This window comes from Octodon degus, unplaced genomic scaffold, assembly GCF_000260255.1.
Source record: "Octodon degus isolate 3935 unplaced genomic scaffold, OctDeg1.0 scaffold00137, whole genome shotgun sequence".
In the NCBI taxonomy this organism is placed as follows: Eukaryota; Metazoa; Chordata; class Mammalia; order Rodentia; family Octodontidae; genus Octodon; species Octodon degus.
The window spans coordinates 7015284-7016128 of record NW_004524713.1 but is presented as its reverse complement, the minus strand read 5'-3'; the positions used below and the strand labels follow the sequence as shown (position 1 = coordinate 7016128).

Below are 845 nucleotides of genomic sequence, written 5' to 3'. Positions count from 1 at the left end.
TCCGCTCCGCTGGCAATCTGGCTTCGTAGTCCTCATTGGGAACTTCCTGAGAACAGAGAAATCCTCCTTCCCCAACTCTGTGGGCTCTTACAACATCAGAAAGGGGTATCTTCCAAGGAACTATCACAGCTCCCTAGGTCTGGACCTGTCACATTCATTGTCATCAGAACGAGCAGATTCCGCGCGGTGGGTTTCCCTGGGCTGGGTGGGTGGGGAACCGCGAGTTTCCCAGGGAGCGTGCATGGAGTTGGAGAACTGAGCCTCTTGTTGGAGACAGATCTCTCTCCTCAGTGGCCAGGCTTGGGAGCCCCAAGTATGATGGACACATTTCTACCTGCAGGTTCACTCGTACCGTCTCCTCCCTAGGCTCCAAGTTCTCAGAAACTTAGCGAGCTTTCTAGTTAAGCGGGCGGGGGCGGGTCTGCCCTCTTCCAAGATGGCCGCAACAGCCTCTGTGACAGGCCTGGCCACGTGGGCACCCTCGCCTATGAGGTAGCAGGGTGCCGGTCGGCTATTGTCCCTTCCCGGGCCCCGTCCAGAGGCGGGGCCTGCCCCTGTCAACCTGAGCCTAAGCGATCATGGCAACGAGCTCGGGCTGGGAGCGCGTGGCAGCGGTAGCAGCAGTCGCAGCGGCGGTAGTTTGGTCGCGGGCTGGGACGGCGGAGCGGCGGCGGCGGCGGTGGCCCAGGCATTGTCAGCGGTCCTGAGCGCCATGCGGCGGGGCAGCTTGGAGAGAGAGTTGGCGGCCCGGTGGGAGGTGGAGGCGGTAGCCGCGGCCGAAGCACAGGCGGCGGCGAAGGCGGCGCGGGTCGGCGTGGACGCGGGCGCGGCCGGGGAGCCCGAGC

The 845-nt window shown here is 64.0% G+C and overlaps 1 protein-coding gene across 1 annotated transcript in view; it reads left to right on the top strand.

The window, feature by feature from the left end:
• Positions 1-436: 436 nt before the first annotated feature.
• Ttll11 (tubulin tyrosine ligase like 11) overlaps positions 437-845 on the top strand; it is a 269365-nt gene continuing 268956 nt past the window's right edge. Inside the window, 1 exon segment of the mRNA XM_023701587.1 lies at positions 437-844. Within this exon segment, the coding sequence (XP_023557355.1) occupies positions 437-844 (408 nt within the window).